Source organism: Heptranchias perlo, chromosome 44 (assembly GCF_035084215.1).
Source record: "Heptranchias perlo isolate sHepPer1 chromosome 44, sHepPer1.hap1, whole genome shotgun sequence".
Lineage (NCBI taxonomy): Eukaryota > Metazoa > Chordata > Chondrichthyes > Hexanchiformes > Hexanchidae > Heptranchias > Heptranchias perlo.
The window spans coordinates 2,511,261-2,537,050 of NC_090368.1; the positions used below are offsets into that span (position 1 = coordinate 2,511,261).

At 48.1% G+C, this 25,790-nt stretch overlaps 1 protein-coding gene across 1 annotated transcript in view; it reads left to right on the top strand.

Moving 5' to 3' along the window:
- Window positions 1-4,411: 4,411 nt before the first annotated feature.
- The window catches only part of LOC137306590 (threonine--tRNA ligase 1, cytoplasmic-like), a 32,678-nt gene continuing 11,299 nt past the window's right edge, over window positions 4,412-25,790 (top strand). Inside the window, exons 1-14 of the mRNA XM_067975885.1 lie at window positions 4,412-4,552; window positions 5,182-5,262; window positions 5,405-5,595; window positions 7,318-7,441; window positions 9,644-9,765; window positions 10,686-10,803; window positions 10,892-10,956; window positions 13,039-13,117; window positions 14,988-15,134; window positions 19,629-19,727; window positions 20,332-20,498; window positions 22,036-22,198; window positions 23,816-23,953; window positions 25,067-25,144. Of these exons, the coding sequence (XP_067831986.1) occupies window positions 4,463-4,552; window positions 5,182-5,262; window positions 5,405-5,595; window positions 7,318-7,441; window positions 9,644-9,765; window positions 10,686-10,803; window positions 10,892-10,956; window positions 13,039-13,117; window positions 14,988-15,134; window positions 19,629-19,727; window positions 20,332-20,498; window positions 22,036-22,198; window positions 23,816-23,953; window positions 25,067-25,144 (1,662 nt within the window). The 5' untranslated portion in view covers window positions 4,412-4,462. The remainder of the gene's footprint in view (window positions 4,553-5,181; window positions 5,263-5,404; window positions 5,596-7,317; window positions 7,442-9,643; window positions 9,766-10,685; window positions 10,804-10,891; window positions 10,957-13,038; window positions 13,118-14,987; window positions 15,135-19,628; window positions 19,728-20,331; window positions 20,499-22,035; window positions 22,199-23,815; window positions 23,954-25,066; window positions 25,145-25,790) is intronic.

Genomic DNA, 25,790 nt, shown 5'->3' on the forward strand with positions numbered 1-25,790 from the left:
TAGAAGATTGTGGGTTGAAGTCCCTAAACAACACTAAAACAGAATATCTGGTCATTATCACATTGCTGTTTGTAAGACCTTGCTCTGTGCTATTTGGCTGCTGCATTTCCCTACGTTACAACAGTGACTACACTTCCAAAAGTACTTTATTGGCTGTAAAGTGCTTTGGGATATCCTGAGATTGTGAAAGGCGCTATATAAATGCAAGTGTTTCTTTTGACTGCTATCCAATGACTCTTGCTAGAAAGTGCTCCTGGCGAGACAGAATGGGGCTCAGTTGTGGCACCTACTATGGATCAGCACCTTCAGGAGAGGAATGGGGAAAATAAATAAGTTCATTCTTTTCCATAGGTTCTACCTCAGCAAACAGCGTGGCTAAAATGTTCTCTCAAAACTTCTTTTTTACAGCTATTTACAGCCACCTTGCGCAGAATCTTAGCATCATCATCAGCTGCAGGACAGGATCCTTGTTGGTACCAGTCACATGACGGAGTGGTAGGATAAGATTTGCGGTCTCAGTTTTTTTTTGTAACCGATAAGGTAAGCTGCCACGACTGGCAAAGTTGAAGAGCGGAGGGACAAAAATAGTTATTCCAGTCATGCAGTCTGTGAGCTGAGCTTAATGCAGGACTTGTTAATAAGTGTAATCCCACTAAGGTCAGCCATTAAACTGGGTTTGAACCTCAGCTGGTGAGAGGGATGAAATTCTTCTTCAGACTCAGGGTCTTAACCTGGAATAGTTTCAACCCATTTCCTAGTGGGTGTGAGTTAACACCACATACTGTCCAAACAAATACAGATTTAAAAAAAAATTCATTCTTGGGATGTGGGCGTCGCTGGCAAGGCCAGCATTTATTGCCTATCCCTAGTTGCCCTTGAGAAGATGGTGGTGAGTCGCCGCCTTGAACTGTTGCAGTCCGTGTGGTGAAGATGCTCCCACAGTGCTGTTAGGTCGGGTGTTCCAGGATTTTGATCCAGCGACGATGAAGGAACGGCAGTGTATGTCCAAGTCAGGATAATGTGTGACATGGAGGAGAACTTGGGGGTGATGGTGTCCCCATGCGCCTGCTGCCCTGGTCTATCTGTGTGGTAGAGGTTGTGGGTTTGGGTGGTGCTGTTTACCATCCCCAATGACTCAGCTGATAAGTGCTATGCTAAGTATGGAACTGAGCCATTTAGACCTGGAAGATTCCAAGCTTAATCCCTGGACTGTGCTAAGCTATCTGATCTCTGGTGCTGTAGCAGCATGGGTATTATAACTGGCCTCGGCGTCCCCGGGCAGGGGAGAGGCAATAACAGCTGGGGTTCCATTGGTTGTGAGAGTCCCACTGCCATTTGTCTGTGGATATTCATTGACTAGGCTCACACATTAATGGACACTCGGAGGTAGTGGAGGGCCAGTGGAAAGGAACCCAGCAAGAGTCAAAACCTTCAGGAGAAGAAGAGACAAAATTGGAAGGTGGGGGCCAATAGGCAGGCGTTTGCTGATAGAGCAGAGTCTGGGGTTGGGCCAGGGAGGAAGAGGGAGGTTTATATGTTTCTCTTTGGGGAGGAAATTGCCCAGAAGAGCTGCTTGTCATTGTGGTCATGTGCATGCCAATCCTATTAGGACTCCCTGTCTGAGGGTATTTGATAGACTTGGTTTTCTTCCTCATTCTAAGCCTGCCAAACCACGAAGGCCTGCAGCTGAGAGGTGAGCAACCTGCTCCAAGATTTCTGCCCAGCCACTCCTCAGCTTGTTCTCCTAATTTTGGTTTTCTGTCGGGATGCCCTGCTCAGCACCTTGATGCAGGGGACAGTGAAAATTAGGAGGAGCCTAGTGTTGTGTTGAGAGGATGGAAGAGAATTGTATTTGTCCCTGTGCAATAACCGCAATGTCTTTTTCCCCCTGAATTATGTCATCGCATTGTGAAAACATCTCTGCATCATTTATTTCCAAGCAGTGTTCCATGACTTTCCATACTAATTTTTCAAGGATAGTTTTGAAAAACAAGAAACTGGTTGGCACTTAATTGACTGGTCTCGGGTCGAACAACTCGGGTATAGATTGACTGATCTCAGGTATAGGAGGTGCCATAGTTGATCTCAGCACCTCCTGGTTAGGAAGGGAAAAGTCAACCAGGACTCCCACTCCTGATAACTATCCAGTGCTGAAAGGTGCACATCAGGGTGTGGTCAGGATCAGACTGATGTGATACCCCCATAGTTGAACAGCTGATGGCACTCACTCTCTAGGCTTACATGAAAGAACGGTTAATTGGTGAAGTACTGAAGGGAGGCCAGAGCCCATGGAACCATAGCCCAGCAAGAGTTGGTCTTCAGGAGACAATGGGAGATCACTGGAAGACCGAACAATAGTCGCGGGGCAGAAATTGCTTGCGAAATAACGGTGAGCTCAACAGCGCTCACCGTTGTTAGCAGCGAAACGGAGGAGCACGTTCTGACGTTCGCACACGTGCAGTGAAACGTGGAAATCCGGAACGTGCTCCTACTGGTTCACCGGCAATACGACAGTTTTGAATTAAAGGTATATTGCATGCTGCAATCAGAGAAATCATTGAAAGAGTGCAAACTTGTTTTTCTACCCAGCTGGAAAGTAACTAATTACACCACAAAAGAGGTACGTTTAAACTAAGTTTTAACAGTGCGGTAAGTCTTAATGACTGCCAAACAACTAAAAATTAACTTTTAAAAATGTGGAGCCTCATTACTCCTTATTTTAATAGCTTTGGGTCATTAAAAAATATTTTTTAAAAAAATTAATTTTTAAAAAACTTTTCCCTTCTGTCTCTTTTATTTAATTCAATTATTTCTTACTCTCTTTTGCTGTCTATAACTGTTTTTGCATTGATTTCAATGTTGTACCTTTCACTTCCTGGTTTAATGTTCCACGCCTGCGGAGACAGTGAACACAGCTTGTTAAATCTGATCAGCCGAGGAGAGTGTGATCCTCTCGCTTGTCCTTGGGTCCTAGCTTTGTGTGAACTGACGCTGGGCTCTTCTCCGCTTGCTATTCGAGGAAGTGCCCGAAGACAAGACCGCGGTAAGTTAGTGGGTTAGCATGAATCTATGGAGCGGCGAGCAATTTCTGTCCCATTACGACAGTTGATCTAGAGTGGCGTTGCAAGTCAAGACCAAGTGTGCTCTTCAGGTGAAGTGGAGTTGCAGGACATAGGATCATCAGACCAAGGTACGCAGGCATAATTCAGTCCTCATTTGACGTCATACATGCTGTATTTATTTTATATATTTCCATTATAAATTCCTATGCTTAAGTAAATTTTTGACGCTGTAATTACAGCCTGCCGAGTGGCTGCTGTGCCACCGCTGGAAGAAGGTGGAATTGCAGCATGACGAGTTTACATAAGCAGTTCCCATTATAAATGAGAACTTCCAACTGAAGCACACAGGGACCAGTATCCTGTCTGTGGCCAATGCCGGGCCAAATACAAATGGATCCCAGTTTTTTATTTGCACAGTGAGAACTGAGAAGTTGGATGGATGCCATGTTGTGTTTGGTTCTGTGAAGGATTACATAGAATGTACAGCGCAGAAACAGGCCATTCAGACCAACTGCCGGTGTTTATGCTCCACATGCACCTCCTCCCATCTCACCCTATCAGCATAACCTTCTATTCCTTGCTCCCCCATGTGTTTATCTAGCATCCATTACAACATGGATGTTATAAACAAGATGGAAAAGTTTGGCAGCTCAAGTGGCAAAACCACCAAGAAAATTACCATCACTGATTGCGGACAGCTGGCCTAATTTTTTTTGCAAATGGAATTATACAATTTAAATAAAACGTTATCACTTGCACTTCTAAAAAAAAATGTGGAGAAACGTAGAGTTAACCTTTCAAGCCGATAACCTTTTGTCAGAATGTTCTGACGAAAGGTCATCAAGCTGAAACATTAATTTTGTATTTCTCTCTCCACAGATGTCGCCTGGCCTGCTGAGCATTTCCAGCATTTTCTGTTTTTATTTCAGATTTCCAGCATCTGCGGTATTTTGCTTTTTCCATTATAAATTTGCATGGTTGGAATTTATAATGGGAAAAGTTGACATGAAGTGTGCGCAGATGTCAGGTTTTTTAATATGTCAATATAAATAGGCTTTATTTTAAAATTAAAGCTAATGAGTTCTATTTTGCTTCCCATAGGTTCAACAACACTGGGGATGGGACACAGCACAGGTAATTTGCCCCAAACTTTAAAAAAATATATATAACAGTAATTGTGGTATAACAAAACCTGACTATAATAACACTAACTGGCTAATGTTCTCCCGGAAGGATTTGGGTGCAGCGCCATGCGGAAGCTCAAGCCTTTGATTGATGGGGACATTGACCAATCGGAAGGCGGGCTGCCGCAGTTGGTTACATTGTTTGGACCAATGGGCGGCTGGCGAGGGGCTGTCATGGCGGCGCCCAGGGAGAGGACATGAAAGAGGCTGAAGGGAATGGCTGTCGCTGTTTGGAGTCTGTCTGTTAGGAGATTGGGGCTCAGCCGCGTCTCCACCGCCTCAGAGCCTCGCCTGCGACGCTGCTGGGTCTGTTGAACTCCTGGACTTTATTTTACCGAATGCGAGACCTGCTACGTAATTTTAGTCCTACGTATTTTTTTTGTTATTGAATATTTCCTTACAGCCTTAATAAAAATACTTTGCCATGCTTCCCTCTGTGATGTTGGGGGGGGGGGGTCATTTTATATTATTGGAACACATAAATCAGGGAGGCCCCATGTTCCAGCTCTGGCTTGTACTGTTTCGCTGATCTCAGACTGAGCAACAACAAAGCCGTAACTGTAGAAAAGGAGGCCATTCAGCCCATTGCGCCTGTGCCAGGTCCTTGCTGGAATAATCCAAAAACGAATCCCACTGCCCTGCTGCCTGCCCCACAGCCCTGGATCTTCCTGTACTTCAAGGGAGGCTACAATAACACCCCTGACTTAGGAAGGGGGGAAATCGACCAGCGTCTACACCCCTGATCACCATCCCTTCTACATTAATAGAGGGAACCCCCCCCCCCCACCCCGAGCTCGCTAAAATATAAATAAGTTCACCTCAGGGCCTGAAATGATACAAGGCCTCAGCATTTTATGGGTCTCGAGAGAAGAGGGAAGAGCCAGCTATTAAACTATTTTGCAGCCATAATGACCTCCTTTCACTTTCGTTGATAGAGTACAGCAGAAGCAGCACCTAATAATGAACATACGGGCAAGCATTGCAGAAAACGATTTGATGATGGCGGTGGCACGCAGGTAAGTGACACTGGGCCAGGGTGAAACAAAAAAAAACATCGACGTGTCTTTTCCCTTTCACTTGCTGATTGACGTGGGCTGCATTTTCCAGTTTTTCTTTTTGTCCTTGCTCAGAGATGTAAATTCTTCCTGCATCCTCCAGGTGAAGCCTTGGCCTCCGTATGTCGAGGAGCGGTTACAGCGGTTTGAGAAACTAAAGGCAACTCACGATGAAATCCTTAGAGAGAGAGCCTCGAAAGACAGTCGGCCGATCAAGGTCAGCCTGGCGGATGGGAAGTGCGTGGAGGGGGAGTCGTGGAAAACCAGCCCGTACCAAATCATCAGAGCAATCAGGTCAGAATATTCAAACTGACTTCCACTGAAAGACGGAGCTTTAAAGAAATCAGGAGATTGGCTGCTTCAGAGTAGGGAAGGGAAAAAGAACTGGGTGTCTTTTTGAGGTTCAGGCTGAAGCATGTTGTTGTGACAGTGTATTCTGCAGCTAACCTGTGCTGTACCTGCCCTGGGAGTGTTTGATGGGACAGTGTAGAGGGAGCTTTACTCTGTATCTAACCCTGTACCTGCCCTGGGAGTGTTTGATGGGACAGTGTAGAGGGAGCTTTACTCTGTATCTAACCCGTGCTGTACCTGCCCTGGGAGTGTTTGATGGGACAGTGTAGAGGGAGCTTTACTCTGTATCTAACCCGTGCTGTACCTGCCCTGGGAGTGTTTGATGGGACAGTGTAGAGGGAGCTTTACTCTGTATCTAACCCGTGCTGTACCTGCCCTGGGAGTGTTTGATGCTGGCACTGAGTGTGTGAAAAGTTCCAATCCCCAGTATGAACATCTCCTTCCTTGGGGGTACAAAGTTCAGTGAAACACTGAATTAAGATTTTGTTTTGCACAAACGTTTGTCCCACTGGGCCTTCGGAAGAGCTGTAACTGAGCTGTGTTGGGTTAATGAGTGAAGGTGAGATGAGTTACTGTCAGAGACTGCAGAATGGGCTGGCTCATGGCTGTCTTTCCTACACTGCTCAGGAGCTGATTCAAGAGCAAGCTTAGGTGAAGCTTGAGAGGGGAGCTGCAAGACTATTCTGGATTTCAGGAATTTAAGTTCTGAAGAAAGGTTAAGCAAGTTGGGGGTATTGTTTTCTTTGGGAAAGAGGAGACTTTGAGATGACAGAATAGAAGTTTACAAGATTCTGAAGGGAATTGACAAATTGGTCCAGGCAAATCGTTCCTTTTGGTGAAGGGTTGAAATCCTAAGAGACACAAGTTAGAAATGAAGATATTATGCGTAAGAAGGGTAGTCATTAAATGATACGGCACACAAGGAGGCCATTCGGCCCATCATGTCTGTGCTGGCTTTTTGAAGAGCTACCCAATTAGTCCCACTCGCACCCCCCCCCCCCCCCAACTTTTTTCCTGTTGCCCTGCAAATTTCTTTTCAACTGTTTATTCAATTCCCTTTTGAAAGTTACTATTGAATCTGCTTCTACCGCCCTTTCAGGCAGTGAATTCCAGATCATAACAACTCGCTGCGTAAAAAAAATTCTCCTCATCAGTTTTCCCCTCCCCCGACAACTTTTTTGCCAATTATCTTAAAATCTGTGTCCTCTGGTTCCCGATCCTCGTACCACTGGAAACAGTTTCTCCCTATTTACCCTATCACAACCCTTCATGATTTTGAACACCTCTATTAAATCTCCCCTTAACCTTTGCTGCTCTAAGGAGAACAATCCCAGCTTCTCCAGTCTCTCCACAAATCTGGAGTCCCGCATCCCATATCTCTGGTACCATTCTATTAAACCTCCTCTGCAGTCAGGGGGAGCAGTTTTTTCACTCAAAGGACAATGAAGCTGTGGAATAAATTACCCAGGAAGGATATTGAAGTGCGAATGGGCTCATGAGATGTTTGTAGGGAGAGAAGGGGGTTGAGGGACATGGGAAGAAGGTGGGGGTTGATCCAAGAAAAAGGGACAGACTCAATGGCTTTCTCTTCCAAAATAATTGATGTCTTCCAACCTACAAGGAGGAAAAAAGTTGAATTCTTCCTTTTCCCCTCTGGGCTGACAGTCGGGGGCTGGCGGACAGTGCAGTGGTGGCCCGAGTGAACGGAGCACTGTGGGATCTTGACCGGCCGCTGGAGGGAGACTCGATCGTGGAGGTTCTGAAATTCGACAGCGAGGCAGCAAATGCGGTGAGTGAGGGGCGAGCTCAAAACTGAAGGCCAGCCGATTTGTGTCTGTCCCGGGCACAACGTCTGGAGAACTCTGTTTAGGAACAGGAGGACGCCTTTCAGCCCCTCGAGCCTGTTTCATAGGAACAGGAAGAGGCCATTCAGCCCTTCAAGTTTGTTACGTAGGAACAGGAGGAGGCCATTTAGCCCCTTGAATCTGTTCCACCATTCAATAGATCTGTATCTTAACTCCATTTACCCGCCTTGGTTCCGTAACCCTTAATACCCAACAAAAATCTATTCATCTCAGTTTTTAAATTTTCAATTGACCCCCGGCCTCAACAGCTTTTTGGGGGAGAGAGTTCCAGATTTCCACTCCCCTTTGTGTGAAGAAGTGCTTCCTGACATCACCCTTGAACGGCCTGGCTCTAATTTTAAGGTTATGCCCCCTTGTTCTGGACTCTCCCACCAGAGGAAATAGTTTCTCTCTATCGACCCTATCAGATTCTTTAATCATCTTAAACACCTCAATTAGATCAGCCCTTAATCTTACATACTCGAGGGAATACAAGCTTAGTCTGTGCGACCTGATCTCATAATTTAACCCTTTTAGCCCCAGTATTGTTCTGGTGAATCAGCGCTGCACCCTCTCCAAGGCCAATATATCCTTCTTAAGGTGCGGTGTCCAGAACCGAACGTAATACTTATGGGGTCTAACCAGAGCTCTGTATTTGACTTATTCACACATTGTTTGGTTGCTATTTCCACTGAAGAGGATATTTAATAGAGATTTTTAAAATTCTGAAAGAGTTTGATAGTGTGTTCAGGGAAACACAACTTTCTCTGATTGGAGAGTCAGTGACAAGGGGTCATCAGTTTAAAAATAGTGAATGTCCCCTAACTTTGCCCATGAAAAGTCAAAACAAAGTGAATTTCCCTCCAATCCGTTAGTAATTCTATAGGTATAGATATGGGGAGCTGCTGCTTCTGAACCTTATAAAGCACCCACTAGTGGTAGAAGTGTGCAGCTGCAGGCAATACTGTGTGTCACAGAATGATGATGCCCAAATAAGGAGTGCGTGCCATACATAGCCAATTTAATATGTTATAAATCCTCACTGAAAGTGAGGAGAGCGATTAGGAAAAATTTCTATTTACAGAGGGTTTATTGGAGCATGAAATGCTTTTCCACAGGGAGTGGCTGAGGCAGAGACCATTGTACCTTTTAAGGGAAAATTGGATAAATCTTTAAAGCAGAGGCAGATACAGGACTATGGGGAGAGAGGGGGGCAGTGGGATTAGTTTTTTAGATTAGTTGGATTGCTCTAGTAAAGAACCAACACAGACACAATGGGCCGAACAGCCTCCTTTTCTGCTGGAAGCATCAATGATTCTGTGCCGCTAAGTAAGAAAAGAAAGGGATTTTCTGAAAATGTCTCACTGTTGAATTTTGGGCAACTGACAGTCGAAGAAGTTAGGACAATAGGTGCCTGGGAGTCGATCAATATCACCCCCCCCGCCCCCCTTAGAAAGTTTGGAAAAGACTAGTGTGGGTAACAGTCGATGTGTGGCTTCCTGTTTTGGTTTGTTTAGGTGTCCTGTGAGAGTGAAGTGGACTAATTAAAAGGGAGGATGGTGAGCCCAAGCACCACAGGGATTGAGGTCACTGCAGCCAGTCAGCATCGTGACCTGGAATAGAATTTACAGCACAGAAACAGGCCATTCGGCCCAACTGGTCCATGCCGGTGTTTATGCTCCACACGAGCCTCCTCCCTCCCTACATCATCTCACCCTATCAGCATATCCTTCTATTCCTTTCTCCCTCATGTGTTTATCTAGCTTCCCCTTAAATGCATCTATGTTATTCACCTCAACCACTCCTTGAGGTAGTGAGTTCCACTTTCTCACCGCTCTCTGGGTAAAGAAGTTTCTCCTGAATTCCCAATTGGATTTATTAGTGACTCTCTTATATTTATGGCCCCTAGTTCTGGTCTCTCCACAAGTGGAAACATTTTCTCTACGTCTACCCTATCAAACCCCTTCGTAATTTTAAAGACCTCCATCAGGTCACCCCTCAGCCTTCTCTTGTCTAGAGAAAAGAGCCCCAGCCTGTTCAGTCTTTCCTGACGGTTATAACCTCTCCGTTCTGGAATCAGCCTTGTAAACCTGTGACTCTCTGCTTGCTCCTGTCGTTACGTTTTGCCCTTGTGCTTTTTTGCACAGGTGTACTGGCATTCCAGCGCCCACCTCCTTGGAGCTGCCATGGAGCGTTTCTACGCGGGCCTGCTGTGCCGCGGGCCGAACACAGAGAACGGATTCTTCTACGACATGTACATGGAAGGCAGGTGAGTATGGTTTCCCAGCCTCCGCATCCTTACGCTGAACGGAGAACTTCAACCTTTCTCTTTTTCTCCCCGTCACGCTGGCCGTGTAGGACTCCGAGGGGACCCCCCCCCCCCCCCCCCACTTCACCCCGGCGCCTCGCCTGGTGTCGGCGGTGAGCAACCGAGCCTGGCAGGCTGAGGGGACCCGTGTTTGGTTCCCCGATTTCTATCGCTCCACCATTGGCGGCCGTGCCTTCAGCTGCCTCGGCCCTAAGCTCTGGAATTCCCTCCCTAAACCTCTCCGCCTCTCTCTCCTCCTTTAAGACGCTCCTTAAAACCTGCCTCTTTGACCGAGCTTTTGGTCACCTGTCCTAATATCTCCTTATGTGGCTCAGTGTCAAATTTTGTCTGATTTACGCTCCTATAAAGCGCCCTGGGACATTTTACCACGGTAAAGATGCTGTGTAAATGCAAGTTGTTGTTGCGACTTCATCTGGTCGGGTAGATTGTAAAAAAAAAATGCATGGCAATATTTGAAGAAGAGCAGGGAGTTCAGCAGAAGTCCTGGTCCCAACCCAAACCACCAAAAACAGATTATCTGCTCATTATCATATTGCTGTTTTTGGGATCTTGCTATGCGCAAATTGGCTGCCGCGTTTCCTACGTTACAACAGTGACTACACTTCAGAAAGTATTTAGTTGGCTGTAAAGCGCTTTGGGACGTCCTGAGGATGTGATTTTGTGATGTGTAAATGCTTTTATTTTCTTTAAAGCTAGTAGCCTCATCGCATCACTGCTTCACCTGTCTCTCCTCGGTCCCTCTCCCCACCCTCCCCACCTACTCCCTCTCCCCACCCTCCCCACCTACTCCCTCTCCCCACCCTCCCCACTTACTCCTTCTCTTCCCTGCCTACTCCCTCTCTTTCCCTCCTCCCAAACAGGCCTGTTCCCAATAGTGATTTCCCAGAGCTGGAAAATATCTGCAGGTCGATGGTGAAAGAGGAGCACCCCTTCGAGAGGGTGGAGGTGCACAGAGAGGAGCTTTTAGAACTCTTCAAGGTAGAGTCCGAGTGCATTGGAGAAATTGTGAATTTCTGGGCACGGGAGGGATCGCTAAATCTCATTTAAAAATGTTTTTCCTCCTTAGTACAACAAGTTTAAGTTACGATTTATCGAGAACAAGGTGACAACACCAATGGCTACAATTTACAGGTAATCCGAATTTATCTATTGTCGCCAACTTCTGTGTGTTAATTCTAAGTGTTATGATTTGCTTCTCTGCCTCTAATCCTCTTCTGAAGGCACGGGCTCTTGCTGGGGTACGGGTTCTGTGGGAACTGCTGCCCTCTGGTTCCTTCCACGTACGAGCCTAGAGGTTGGGTGTCGGGCTGTTCAACCTCGGGTGGCATCGCAGTCGAGCCTGATCCTGTGTTCGCCTCGACACCCACAGGTGCACGTATCGAGCAGACGATGCCAGATGGTGATTAGGAGCCCTGGGCGATCTTTCCCTTTGTTAACCCAGGGATTCTATCACCACGTTTGTGCCCCACAGCTATATTTTTATTATTCGTTCATGGGATGTGGGCGTCGCTGGCGAGGCCGGCATTTATTGCCCATCCCTAATTGCCCTTGAGAAGGTGGTGGTGAGCCGCCTTCTTGAACCGCTGCAGTCCGTGTGATGACGGTTCTCCCACAGTGTTGTTAGGAAGGGAGTTCCAGGATTTTGACCCAGCGACGATGAAGGAATGGCCGATATATTTCCAAGTCTGGATGGTGTGTGACTTGGAGGGGAACGTGCAGGTGGTGGTGTTCCCATGTGCCTGCTGCTCTTGTCCTTCTAGGTGGTAGAGGTCGCGGGTTTGGGAGGTGCTGTCGAAGAAACCTTGGCGAGTTGCTGCAGTGCATCCTGTGGATGGTACACACTGCAGCCACAGTGCGCCGGTGGTGAAGGGAGTGAATGTTTCAACTCAGTTAGGCTAACTCAGCACAGACTAGGGATTGAACCTGAAACCTTCCTGGTCTGTATGGCACAGAGGCTGTGATAGTTAGTCGGGAACCCCACTATGTTTTGTTTTTACAACAACTTAAATTTATATAGTGTCTTTAACGTAGTGAAACGTCCCAAGGTGCTTCACAGGAGCGATTATCAAACAAAATTTGACACTGAGCCGCATAAGGAGATATTAGGACAGGTGACCAAAAGCTTGGTCAAAGAGGTAGGTTTTAAGGAGCGTCTTAAAGGAGGAGAGAGAGGCGGAGAGGTTTAGGGAGGGAATTCCAGAGCTTAGGGCCGAGGCGGCTGAAGGCACGGCCGCCAATGGTGGAGCGATTAAAATCGGGGATGGGCAAGAGGCCAGAATTGGAGGAGCACAGAGATCTCGGAGGGTCGTAGGGCTGGAGGAGGTTACAGGGATAGGGAGGGGGGCGCGAGAGCCATGGTGGGATTTGAAAACAAGGATAAGAATTTTAAAACTGAGGCGTTGCCAGACCAGGAGCTGATGTAGGTCAGCGAGCACAGGGAGTGATGGGTGAACAGGACTCGGTGCGAGTTAGGATACGGGACAGCAGAGTTTTGGATGAGCTGAAGGAAACGGAGGGTGGAAGATGAGAGTGTTGGAATAGTGGAGTCTGGAGGTAACAAAAGCATGGATGAAGGTTCCAGCAGCAGGTGGGCTGAGGCAGAGTGGAGACGGGCGATATTACAGAGGTGGAAGAAGGGGGTCTTGGTGATGGAGAGGATGTGGGGTCAGATGAGATGATGATTAATCTTATCATTAAGAAAAAGAACTGAGTGTTTCACTGGTCTAATTCCTGACCAACTCAACAGAGTTCTTCAAGTATTTTACCAAGTTTTACCTGCTGGTGGTGTGTCGCAGTGCCAGGTTTCTGCCACAAGAGGTTCTCAGTGAGCTGTGTTGGGGATTAAATCACCATCTCGTGGTGGAAGTTGCACCATTTGAATTCACTGCACGGGTCCTGTCCAATTCACCTTGATGTTCACTGCAGGTCCTGATTGCCAAACTGCAATCCCCTCGCTAAACAGAGGTAGATATTTGCCAGCTTATTTCTTGGACAGGCTCATCGTCCCAGTGTTGTTCAACGTGAGACCATATCAAACAAGCCTGAGTGCTGGGCCGAATTACCTTCTTACCTCTTGACCTGCTGGTGATTGCCTGGGACGTAGCTTCACCATAGTGTTGATTAGGTGGTCAGTACCTGCTCCTCTCTGTGATCTCCTGTTAGTGAGGACCCACTTTTCTTGATTTGCTTTCATGTTGTTTGTTCCGCCTTCAGGTGTGGTTCATTGGTTGACTTGTGTCGAGGACCCCACATCAGGCACATTGGCCAAATCAAGGCTTTCCGCATCGTGAAGGTGGGTTTTGGGCCATTCTCTGTATAGATATGAGATCAGTCTCTCTCTTCCCTGCCCCTCCTCCACCCCCGCATGATGGGACAATGTAGAGGGAGCTTTACTCTGTATCTAACCCGTGCTGTACCTGCCCTGGGAGTGTTTGATGGGACAGTGTAGAGGGAGCTTTACTCTGTATCTAACCTGTGCTGTACCTACCCTGGGTTTGTTTGATGGGACAGTGTAGAGGGAGCTTTACTCTGTATCTAACCCGTGCTGTACCTGCCCTGGGAGTGTTTGATGGGACAGTGTAGAGGGAGCTTTACTCTGTATCTAACCCGTGCTGTACCTGCCCTGGGAGTGTTTGATGGGACAGTGTAGAGGGAGCTTTACTCTGTATCTAACCCTGTACCTGCCCTGGGAGTGTTTGATGGGACAGTGTAGAGGGAGCTTTACTCTGTATCTAACCCTGTACCTGGCCTGAGAGTGTTTGATGGGACAGTGTAGAGGGAGCTTTACTCTGTATCTAACCTGTGCTGTACCTGCCCTGGGTTTGTTTGATGGGACAGTGTAGAGGGAGCTTTACTCTGTATCTAACCCGTGCTGTACCTGCCCTGGGAGTGTTTGATGGGACAGTGTAGAGGGAGCTTTACTCTGTATCTAACCCGTGCTGTACCTGCCCTGGGAGTGTTTGATGCTGACACTGAGTTCTGGGGCTAGAAGGGTAAATTATGAGGACAGGTTGCATTGACTAGGCTTGTATTCCCAGAGTTTAGATGGTTAAGTGGTGATCTAATCAAGGTCTTAAAAATGATAAAGGGATTCAATAAGGTGGAGAGAGAGAAACTGTTTCTTCTGATGGGGGAAATCCAGAACGAGGCCGCAATGAGAGCCAGTGAAATCAGGAAGCAGTTTTTCATGCAAAGGGTAGTGGAAATCTGGAAGGCGTCTCCCCCAAAAAGCTGTGGAATCTGGGGGTCAGTTGAGATTTTTAAGACTGAGATTCTTGTTAGGTTAGGTTGTCAAGGGATGTGGATCAAAGGGGTTGAGGTACAGATCAGCCATGATCTAATTAAATGGAGGAACAGGCCCGAGGGGTTGAATGGCCTCCTCCTGTTCCTATGTACATGAAACGGACAGCACCCCATTTCCCTCAGCACTTACACTCTTCACCTTGACGACCGCAGAGCCTCACGATAGAGGCCAATGGCTGATTTACGATAGAAAATATAAACAAAACACTGGGGTTCATTTCCAGAAGAATAGAATTGAAAAGCAGAGAAGTTATGTTAAACTTGTATCGAACCTTGGTTAGACCGCACTTGGAGCACTGTGCACAGTTCTGGTCCCTATATTACAAAAAGGATATCGAGGAACTGGAGAAGGTGCAAAAAAGATTTACAAGGATGATACCAGAACTGAGAGGTTATAACTATCAGGAAAGATTGAACAGGCTGGGACTCTTTTCTCTGGGAAAGAGAAGGCTGAGGGGTGACCTATTAGAGGCCTTTAAAATTACGAAGGGGTTTGATGGGGTAGACGTAGAGAAGATGTTTCCACTTGTGGGGGAGACCAGAACTAGGGGCCATAAATATAAGAGGGTCACTAATAAATCCAATAAGGAATTCAGGAGAAACTTCTTTACCCAGAGAGTGGTGAGAATGTGGAACTCACTGCCACATGGAGTGGTTGAGGCGAATAGTATAGATGCATTTTAGGGGACGCTCGATAAATACATGAGGGAGAAAGGAATAGAAGGGTAAATTGAAGGGGTGAGATGAAGAGGGGTGGGATAGACCAGTTGGACCGAATGGCCTCTTTCTGTACTGTAATTTCTGTGTAAGAAGCTGACAGCTGTTGTTCCCTCTTTGATGCTGCTCGGCTGTGATGTCAGGGTGCTGCCGTGTACTGGGCTGGGAACTCCGACATGGAGCCACTGCACAGGATCCATGGAATATCCTTCCCGGATAACAAGGCGCTGAATGAATGGGATCGATTGCAGGAAGAGGCAAAGAATCGGGACCATCGAAAAATTGGAAAGGTGAGAAGCCTTGTGTTTGGAGAGGGAAAATTAGGGAATGTTTTAAATACACGAGCCGCACAGAGCAGGCACGGCCCCCATTTCATCCCCAATCTATGCTGAGTTAGCTCTTCCCAGTTGGGGTACAGGTCCCCTGAGTGTGATACAGGGTAATATGAGAGGGTGTGGGGTCCCTGACTCATATACAGGGCAATATGAGAGGGTGTGGGGTCCCTGACTCATATACAGGGCAATATGAGAGGGTGTGGGGTCCCTGAGTATTATACAGGGCAATATGAGAGGGTGTGGGGTCCCTGAGTATTATACAGGGTAATATGAGAGGGTGTGGGGTCCCTGACTCATATACAGGGCAATATGAGAGGGTGTGGGGTCCCTGACTATTATACAGGGCAATATGAGAGGGTGTGGGGTCCCTGAGTATTATACAGGGCAATATGAGAGGGTGTGGGGTCCCTGAATATTATACAGGGTAATATGAGAGGGTGTGGGGTCCCTGACTATTATACAGTAATATGAGAGGGTGTGGGGTCCCTGAATATTATACAGGGCAATATGAGAGGGTGTGGGGTCCCTGACTATTATACAGTAATATGAGAGGGTGTGGGGTCCCTGACTATTATACAGTAATATGAGAGGGTGTGGGGTCCCTGAATATTATACAGGGCAATATGAGAGGGTGTGGGGTCCCTGACTATTATACAGTAATATGAGAGGGTGTGGGGTCCCTGACTATTATACAGGGTAATATGAGAGGGTGTGGGGTCCCTGACTATTATACAGGGTAATATGAGAGGGTGTGGGGTCCCTGAGTATTATACAGTAATATGAGAGGGTGTGGGGTCCCTGACTCATATACAGGGCAATATGAGAGGGTGCGGGGTCCCTGACTATTATACAGTAATATGAGAGGGTGTGGGGTCCCTGAGTATTATACAGGGTAATATGAGAGGGTGTGGGGTCCCTGACTATTATACAGGGTAATATGAGAGGGTGTGGGGTCCCTGACTATTATACAGTAATATGAGAGGGTGTGGGGTCCCTGACTATTATACAGTAATATGAGAGGGTGTGGGGTCCCTGAGTATTATACAGGGTAATATGAGAGGGTGTGGGGTCCCTGACTATTATACAGGGTAATATGAGAGGGTGTGGGGTCCCTGACTATTATACAGTAATATGAGAGGGTGTGGGGTCCCTGACTATTATACAGTAATATGAGAGGGTGTGGGGTCCCTGAGTATTATACAGGGCAATATGAGAGGGTGTGGGGTCCCTGAGTATTATACAGGGCAATATGAGAGGGTGTGGGGTCCCTGAGTATTATACAGGGTAATATGAGAGGGTGTGGGGTCCCTGAGTATTATACAGTAATATGAGAGGGTGTGGGGTCCCTGAGTATTATACAGTAACATGAGAGGGTGTGGGGTCCCTGACTCATATACAGGGCAATATGAGAGGGTGTGGGGTCCCTGAGTATTATACAGTAATATGAGAGGGTGTGGGGTCCCTGACTCATATACAGGGCAATATGAGAGGGTGTGGGGTCCCTGACTATTATACAGTAATATGAGAGGGTGTGGGGTCCCTGAGTATTATACAGGGCAATATGAGAGGGTGTGGGGTCCCTGAGTATTATACAGGGCAATATGAGAGGGTGTGAGGTCCCTGAGTATTATACAGTGATATGAGAGGGTGTGGGGTCCCTGAGTATTATACAGGGCAATATGAGAGGGTGTGGGGTCCCTGAGTATTATACAGTAATATGAGAGGGTGTGGGGTCCCTGACTCATATACAGGGCAATATGAGAGGGTGTGGGGTCCCTGAGTATTATACAGGGCAATATGAGAGGGTGTGGGGTCCCTGAGTATTATACAGTAATATGAGAGGGTGTGGGGTCCCTGAATATTATACAGGGCAATATGAGAGGGTGTGGGGTCCCTGAGTATTATACAGTAATATGAGAGGGTGTGGGGTCCCTGACTCATATACAGGGCAATATGAGAGGGTGTGGGGTCCCTGACTATTATACAGTAATATGAGAGGGTGTGGGGTCCCTGACTATTATACAGGGTAATATGAGAGGGTGTGGGGTCCCTGACTATTATACAGTAATATGAGAGGGTGTGGGGTCCCTGAGTATTATACAGTAATATGAGAGGGTGTGGGGTCCCTGAGTATTATACAGGGCAATATGAGAGGGTGTGGGGTCCCTGACTATTATACAGTAATATGAGAGGGTGTGGGGTCCCTGAGTATTATACAGGGTAATATGAGAGGGTGTGGGGTCCCTGACTATTATACAGTAATATGAGAGGGTGTGGGGTCCCTGAGTATTATACAGTAATATGAGAGGGTGTGGGGTCCCTGAGTATTATACAGGGCAATATGAGAGGGTGTGGGGTCCCTGACTATTATACAGGGTAATATGAGAGGGTGTGGGGTCCCTGACTATTATACAGGGCAATATGAGGGGGTGTGGGGTCCCTGACTCATATACAGGGCAATATGAGAGGTTGTGGGGTCCCTGAGTATTATACAGGGTAATATGAGAGGGTGTGGGGTCCCTGACTCATATACAGGGCAATATGAGAGGGTGTGGGGTCCCTGAGTATTATACAGTAATATGAGAGGGTGTGGGGTCCCTGAGTATTATACAGGGCAATATGAGAGGGTGTGGGGTCCCTGACTATTATACAGGGCAATATGAAAGGGTGTGGGGTCCCTGACTATTATACAGGGTAATATGAGAGGGTGTGGGGTCCCTGACTATTATACAGGGCAATATGAGGGGGTGTGGGGTCCCTGACTATTATACAGTAATATGAGAGGGTGTGGGGTCCCTGACTATTATACAGTAATATGAGAGGGTGTGGGGTCCCTGACTATTATACAGTAATATGAGGGGGTGTGGGGTCCCTGACTATTATACAGTAATATGAGAGGGTGTGGGGTCCCTGACTATTATACAGGGTAATATGAGAGGGTGTGGGGTCCCTGACTATTATACAGGGTAATATGAGAGGGTGTGGGGTCCCTGACTATTATACAGTAATATGAGAGGGTGTGGGGTCCCTGACTATTATACAGGGCAATATGAGAGGGTGTGGGGTCCCTGACTATTATACAGGGCAATATGAGAGGGTGTGGGGTCCCTGACTATTATACAGGGTAATATGAGAGGGTGTGGGGTCCCTGAGTATTATACAGTAATATGAGAGGGTGTGGGGTCCCTGAGTATTATACAGTAATATGAGGGGGTGTGGGGTCCCTGACTATTATACAGGGTAATATGAGAGGGTGTGGGGTCCCTGACTATTATACAGTAATATGAGAGGGTGTGGGGTCCCTGAGTATTATACAGGGTAATATGAGAGGGTGTGGGGTCCCTGACTATTATACAGGGTAATATGAGAGGGTGTGGGGTCCCTGACTATTATACAGGGTATTATGAGAGGGTGTGGGGTCCCTGACTATTATACAGGGCAATATGAGAGGGTGTGGGGTCCCTGACTATTATACAGGGTAATATGAGAGGGTGTGGGGTCCCTGACTATTATACAGTAATATGAGAGGGTGTGGGGTCCCTGAGTATTATACAGGGTAATATGAGAGGGTGTGGGGTCCCTGACTATTATACAGGGTAATATGAGAGGGTGTGGGGTCCCTGACTATTATACAGGGTATTATGAGAGGGTGTGGGGTCCCTGACTATTATACAGGGCAATATGAGAGGGTGTGGGGTCCCTGACTATTATACAGGGTAATATGAGAGGGTGTGGGGTCCCTGACTATTATACAGTAATATGAGAGGGTGTGGGGTCCCTGACTATTATACAGTAATATGAGAGGGTGTGGGGTCCCTGACTATTATACAGGGTAATATGAGAGGGTGTGGGGTCCCTGACTATTATACAGTAATATGAGAGGGTGTGGGGTCCCTGACTCATATACAGGGCAATATGAGAGGGTGTGAGGTCCCTGACTATTATACAGTAATATGAGAGGGTGTGGGGTCCCTGACTATTATACAGGGTATTATGAGAGGGTGTGGGGTCCCTGAGTATTATACAGTAATATGAGAGGGTGTGGGGTCCCTGACTATTATACAGTAATATGAGAGGGTGTGGGGTCCCTGAGTATTATACAGTAATATGAGAGGGTGTGGGGTCCCTGAGTATTATACAGTAATATGAGAGGATGTGGGGTCCCTGAGTATTATACAGGGCAATATGAGAGGGTGTGAGGCCCCTGACTATTATACAGGGTATTATGAGAGGGTGTGGGGTCCCTGACTATTATACAGGGTATTATGAGAGGGTGTGAGGTCCCTGACTATTATACAGGGTATTATGAGAGGGTGTGAGGCCCCTGACTATTATACAGGGTATTATGAGAGGGTGTGAGGTCCCTGACTATTATACAGTAATATGAGAGGGTACACGGCAGTCTGTATCGTTCTCGACTCATTGCCGAGTGTGTTGTTTCTCCGACAGGAGCAGGAATTGTTTTTCTTCCACGAGCTGAGCCCTGGGAGCTGTTTCTTTCTGCCAAAGGGAGCCTACATCTACAACACTCTCACTGACTTCCTGAAGGTAATGTGCACGTCACAGAAACAAGCACCAGTGTGAAGTAAAGACGGGTGCACTTTGAACAAAAGCCCGTTTGCCTCAAAAAGCCCATCCTTTTTTCGATGGATCAACAGCCCCCACCTACCTGCTCAACATATCCCTCAAATCACTTCTCTCTCCAGAATGAGATAGTGTAGAGGGAGCTTTACTCTGTATCTAACCCTGTACCTGCACTGGGAGTGTTTGATGGGACAGTGTAGAGGGAGCTTTACTCTGTATCTAACCCTGTACCTGCCCTGGGAGTGTTTGATGGGACAGTGTAGAGGGAGCTTTACTCTGTATCTAACCCTGTACCTGCCCTGGGAGTGTTTGACGGGACAGTGTAGAGGGAGCTTTTCTCTGTATCTAACCCTGTACCTGCCCCGGGAGTGTTTGATGGGACAGTGTGACCCCGCCCTCCCCTGGTAATCAGACATGTCCTGGCTTACTAGTGGAATAGCCAACTGGGTCAAGGTGCCAGAAAGTGGCTAAAATACTGGAACTGTACCCAGTACTAACTGTGAGTAAACCGGTTGCTCGGTTCTCTTTGCCTCCAGGTCCTGACGGCCTGAACCTTCTGCCGTTTCAGAGCGAGTATCGGAAGCGGGGTTTCATGGAGGTGGTGACCCCAAATGTGTTTAACAATAAGCTGTGGGAGGTGTCGGGCCACTGGGAGCATTACAGCGACAACATGTTCTCCTTCGAGCTGGAGGGCGAGGCCTTCGCCCTGAAGCCCATGAACTGCCCCGGACACTGGTGAGTACTGTGGAAGCAACACTGGCATTTGCCGTGGCTCGGTGGGCAGCACTCTCGCCTCTTGAGTCAGACGGTCAGTAGGTTCAAATCCTACACTCCCGAGCACATGATTCAGGCTGACACTCCCGGTGCAGTACTGAGTGAGTGCTGCACTGTCAGAGGTGCCGTCTTTCGGATGATTTCCCCCTCCAAGTCACACACCATCCCGACTTGGAAATATATCGGCCGTTCCTTCATCGTCGCTGGGTCAAAATCCTGAAACTCCCTTCCTAACAGCACTGTGGGAGAACCTTCACCACACGGACTGCAGCGGTTCAAGAAGGCGGCTCACCACCACCTTCTCAATGGCAATTAGGGATGGGCAATAAATGCCGGCCTCGCCAGCGGCGCCCACATCCCATGAACGAATAAAAAAAAATGATTCAGATGAGACGTCTGCCCCTCTCAGCTGGACGTAAAAGATCCCACAGCAGGGGAGTTCTCCCCGGTGTCCTGGGGCCACTGTTTATCCCTCAACCAACATTAAAAACATTATCTGGTCATTATCGCATTGCTGTTTGTGGGATCTTGCTGTGCTCAAATTGGCTGCCTCGTTTCCTACATTACGACAGTGACTACACTTCAAAAAGTACTCCATTGGCTGTAAAGCGCTTTGGGACGTCCTGAGGTCGTCAAAGGCGATGTGGAGATACAAGCTTTTTCTATGGCACCTTGTCGCATCTCTCAGAAACAGTTCAAAGTGCTTCATGTGCACTCTCAGCTCATGCAAGAATAATGGCCACTTGGGTACAGTAGAGCAGGGCAGCCTGCGCCTGAGGAACCCGCTCACCAGTGGAAAAAGATTGGAGGGGGTAAGGAGAGGAAGACAAACAGAGATCCTGAATGTCTTTTAAACTGAGGCACCAAGTCCCGTTCACCCATCACCCCTCTGCTCGCTGACTTACATTGACTCCCGGTCCATTTAAAATTCTCATCCTTGTTTTCAAATCCCTCCATTGCCTCGTCCCTAACTAGACCTCTGCGCTCCTCCAATTCTGGCCTCTTGCGCATCGTCTCTCCGTTGGTGGCCGAGCCGTCAGTAGTTTTAGGCCCTAAGCCCTGAAATTCCCTCCCTAAACCTCTCCGCCTCTGCTCCTCCTCCCTTCTCTGTTAAGACCCTCCCTAAAACCTACCTCTCTGACCAAGCTTTTGGTCACCTGTCCTAATACCTCCTTATGTGGCTCGGTGTCAAATTTTGTCTGATTTATGTCTGGGAGTGTTTGATGGGACAGTGTAGAGTGAGCTTTACTCTGTATCTAACCCGTGCTGTACCTGCCCCGGGAGTGATTGATGGGACAGTGTAGAGGGAGCTTTACTCTGTATCTAACCCGTGCTGTACCTGCCCTGGGAGTGTTTGATGGGACAGTGTAGAGGGAGCTTTACTCTGTATCTAACCCGTGCTGTACCTGCCCCGGGAGGGCTCCTGCGAAGCGCTTTGGGATGTTTTACTACGTTAAAGGCGCACGTTGTTGTAATGATTCTTCCTTCCCGTTCGCAGTCTGATGTACGACCATCGCCCCCGGTCCTGGCGGGAGCTCCCGCTCCGACTGGCCGATTTTGGCGTGCTCCACAGGAACGAGTTCTCGGGCGCGCTGTCGGGTCTGGTGCGGGCGCGGCGCTTCCAGCAGGACGACGCCCACATCTTCTGCACCTTGGAGCAGGTGAGCAGAAGGATTTGAGCGAGCGCGCGCGTGCCCTTGAGATCGGAGAGTCCGAGGGCGGGGGGGGGGGGGAAGAAAAAGAGAAAAGGGGCGTGAATCGACCCGGGGAGGGGGAACCCGACCTCCGACCCATGTGTGGAGGAGCAGCAGGTTAAGCGAGACGAAGCACGATTGCTGCTGAATTTGATAACCCAGGTATGCGGTCTGTGGGTCCTACAATCCCCCAGGCTAGGGAAGGGGAAACAGCTACCGTTACCACTCCTGATTGCAGTGCAGTATGGCACGTGGCGTGGATCGGTTGTGCTGCCTACCCCCTGGTAGACCAGCCACAACAGCACACGCCTTTATTATGGTTAAACGTCCCTTCACAAAAATACACAGACACCGAGCACCGCTTTGACGAGGCTCTTGACGGACGGGCGAGAGTTAGCAGGGCAGAGGAGGGCTCAGCAGCCGGAGGTGGATGGGAGAGAGTCCCCGGAGGACTGTAGGGGGCCGTGCAGCAGCGTAGGGCTGAAGGAGGTCGCAAAGGGAGGGAGGAGCGAGGCCACGGAAGGGGCTAGTAGCGGAAGACAGTGATTTCGAAATGAACGGGTTGGGTGACGGGGTGCCGATGAAGGTCGACCGGGACAGGAGGATGAGGAAGCGCAGGCAGTAGAGTTTTGGGCGAATTGCAAATTGTGACGGGTGGAACTCAGGAGGCCAGCAAGCAGATCTTTGGAGTAATTGAGTCTGGAGGTGACAAAAGTGTGGAGAAACGTTTCAGCAGAATTTGAGGGTTGAGGCGAGCAATGCTGCTGAGGTGGAAATAGATGGTTTTATACCTGAATAATGGCTGTTTTCACTGCCTTTTTATTGTGACGTTTTGCATAGGCCAATATATTGAGAATCTAAAATAGTCTTCAGTTAACGCTACTCTTAAAAATCCTTTGTCCTTATGAGGGGCAAGACAATACACTAAACTGTCTGGAGCCACTCACATCTCCATGAGGGACCATAAACTGGTTCCCACGGTGATGTCATTTGCCTCAGTACGTCAGTTACATCAGAAATTCTCTTGTGTCTTTGAAATGTTAATGCATGTAAAACTTTGGGAGGCCTGTTGCTTGCTCTAGGTTGCTCTCAGGACTCATTAAATTATTGATCCTTTGAAGGACAATAGTACTTGTGTATTCTAATCATGGGAATGGTACTGATTGCAGATAGGTGTCAAAGAATCTTATAGACTGATTCATTATCGCTAATCTGACCCATCATAGGCCATCTCAGAAGGAAGGCCGTTAATGTCTTGAATTTAATACCTATGACTTGAACATTTTCTTATAGTACGAGGGCACTACATTACTACTCAGCCACAGTTAAGATTCTTGTGGACTGACTCAATCTTTATGCTTCTCTAAGTATTTGTACTACTAGTCTCTTGCTGTCTTCTGCTTCTCTGTAATTATATTCCTTTTAAATAAATCCAGTTGCTAGTTTTAGCCTGAATGATATGGCCTCACAGACTGGACGAGGCTGCTGTTGTCATGGAACGCAGTTTGAGGTGCTGCTCCGCCCCTCCTTCATCTTCAGGCGTGGTAACTGCATTTTTCTGCTTCCTTGCTCGTTCCTCCGCAGATTGAAGATGAGATCAAAGGTTGCCTCGACTTCCTCCAGGCAGTGTATCAAGTCTTCGGCTTCAGCTTCAGGCTCTACCTCTCCACTCGGCCAGAGAAATTCCTGGGGGACGTAGAAATCTGGGACCAAGCGGAGAAGGTACAGGAAGGGAATGTTTCCATGCGCCAGAAGCACCCCTTGGGTTCGGGCAGCATCTGAAACTCGAGGGTTAATGTTTCGAGGGACATCCCTTGTTATAATTTCATTTCGAAAAGAAAAAAAGAAAAAACTTGTGTTTCTGTCGCGCCTTTCACAACCCCAGGACGTCTCAAAGTGCTTTACAGCCTGTGAAGTACTTTTGAAGTGTAGTCACTGTTGTAATGTAGGAAACATGGCAGCCAATTTGCGCACAGCAAGATCCCAGAAACAGCAATATGATAATGACCAGATAATCTCTTTAGTGATGTTGGTCGAGGGATAAATATTGGAACAGGACACCGGAGAGAACTCCCCCTGCTCTTCCAATAGTGGCTGTGGGATCTTTTACGTCCACCTGAGAGGGCAAACTGGGCCTCGGTTTAACGTCTCATCCGAAAGACGGCGCCTCCGACAGTGCAGCACTCCCTCAGCACTGGCACTGGGAGCGTCGGACTGGATTATGGGCTCTCTGGGAGTGGGAATTGAACCCACGACCTTCTGGCTCCGAGGCGAGAGTGAGACCCACCGAGCCACGGCTGACACCTGGAGTAGGGTCCCTATCCGAAACATTAACCTGTTTGTTTCTTGTCCTTCACAGACCCACTGGGATAGAAATCCGTCTCGAGCGGTATCGGGATCAGCCGTCCGTTTCAGGCCCGGCTCGACATTCGGAGCGATTGCAGTCCACAGAGTTGGACGTTGGGCCGGGCCTGTAACGGGCGGCTGGTCCGATTTGCGCCCCCGGCCGAGACGGATTTCTGCTCCGCTGTGTATTTTCAGCAGTTTCTGGTTTAGATTTCCAGGGGCGGAGTTTAAATCGCTACTCTGCCCCGTCCTGTACGAGCGATCTCAGTCGGTCATTTCGCTGACACACACACTACTGCAGCAAAGGGTTCTTTCCCCCACCCACAGTACCCCGGTGTGGTTAAGTGCAGGCGCTAAGAGCGGTATTTTTGTGGGGTGGGCGGGAGGCTGGTGGTGCCCAGGGTCGATCCAGGCTGCCCCCCCCCCCCCACCCCCTCCATACAGCACGTGTGATAATTCGCTCTGATGTGGTGACTCTTCTCTCCGCAGCAACTGGAGAACAGCTTGAAGGAGTTCGGCAAACCCTGGGAGTTGAACCCAGGGGACGGGGCGTTCTACGGTCCCAAGGTTAGTGCCGACGCTCCATAACCTGGGCTCTCGGGACCTGCTGAGACAGACCCTCGTCAAAAAGGATATCGAGGCACTGGAGAAGGTGCAAAAAAACATTTACAAGGATGATACCAGAACTGAGAGGTTACACCTATCGGGAAAGGCTGAACAGACTGGGGCTCTTTTCTCTAGAAAAGTGAAGGTCGAGGGGGTGACCTGATAGAGGTCTTTAAAATTATAAAAAGGTTTGATAGGCTGGACATGGAGAAGATGTTTCCACTTGCAGGGGTGACCAGAACTAGGGGCTATAAATATAAGAGAGTCACTAATAAATCCAATAGGGAATTCAGGAGAAACTTCTTTACCCAGAGAGTGGTGAGAATGTGGAACTCGCTCCCACATGGAGTGGTTGAGGCGAATAATGTAAATACATTTAATGGGAAGATAGATAAACACATGAGGGAGAAAGGAATAGGAGGATATGTTGACAGTGAGATGAAGAGGGGTGGGAGGAGGCTCGTGTGGAGCATAAACACCGGCATAGACCAGTTGGGCCGAATGGCCTGTGCCTGTGCTGTAAATTCAATGTAATACCCCACTCACGCAGAGACTTTTTACAGTAACATCGCATGCCTGATCTGAGATGCTATAATCCAGTCTTTTA